The sequence below is a fragment of the Haliaeetus leucocephalus genome, unplaced genomic scaffold (genome assembly GCF_000737465.1).
Source record: "Haliaeetus leucocephalus isolate CR32 unplaced genomic scaffold, Haliaeetus_leucocephalus-4.0 Scaffold186, whole genome shotgun sequence".
Classification (NCBI taxonomy): Eukaryota; Metazoa; Chordata; class Aves; order Accipitriformes; family Accipitridae; genus Haliaeetus; species Haliaeetus leucocephalus.
Window position 1 is genome coordinate 727,987 of NW_010972622.1, and position 794 is coordinate 728,780.

General features: G+C 70.5%; 1 protein-coding gene across 1 annotated transcript in view; it reads left to right on the forward strand.

Annotated features, from left to right (window-relative positions):
* Nucleotides 1-794, forward strand: part of CDK2 (cyclin-dependent kinase 2) — a 5,487-nt gene that overhangs the window by 350 nt on the left and 4,343 nt on the right. Inside the window, exons 3-4 of the mRNA XM_010565173.1 lie at nt 341-461; nt 546-716. Of these exons, the coding sequence (XP_010563475.1) occupies nt 341-461; nt 546-716 (292 nt within the window). The remainder of the gene's footprint in view (nt 1-340; nt 462-545; nt 717-794) is intronic.

Sequence of the window (794 nt, forward strand, 5' to 3'; positions counted from 1 at the left end):
CAGAGCCCAGCCGTGCCGTGGGCCTGGCTCTGTGCCGGTGGTGCCTCGGTGGGGGCCAGGGGGACCCCCAGGGCCGTGGGGAGCCGTGGCTCTGCTGAAACGCGCTGGCTGCTGGGACCCCTGTGGGGATCCGGGGCCGTGGGGGGGTCCCGTGGCCGTGGGGTGCCCCATGGCTGTCAGGACGCCCGTGGCCATGGGGAGCCGTGGCCATGCCAAACCCTGTGGCTGTGCCAAAACCCTGTGGCTGCTGGGACCCCCGTGGGGAGCCGTGGCCATGGGGGGTCCCGTGGCCGTCATCCCCCCACCCTGGCGCCGGCCCAGGCAATGCGTGCTCCCCCAGGCTGCTGGACGTGATCCACACAGAGAACAAGCTCTACCTGGTCTTCGAGTTCCTGCACCAGGACCTGAAGAAGTTCATGGATTCCTCCTCCATCAGCGGCATTGCCCTGCCCCTCATCAAGGTGCCGGGGGGGGGGGAGCACGATGGTGGCAGAGCAGGGTGTGGGGGGGGGTCCTGGCCCCACTGAACCCCCCTGTCCCCGCAGAGCTACCTGTTCCAGCTGCTGCAGGGCCTGGCCTTCTGCCACGCGCACCGCGTGCTGCACCGCGACCTCAAGCCCCAAAACTTGCTCATCAACGCCGACGGCGCCATCAAACTGGCCGACTTCGGCCTGGCTCGCGCCTTCGGGGTGCCCGTGCGCACCTACACCCACGAGGTGAGTGTTGAGGGGGGGGGAATGTGGCTACAGGGGGGGGTTGGGGGGCAGGGTTGGCGGGGGGGGGGGGGGGGGGGG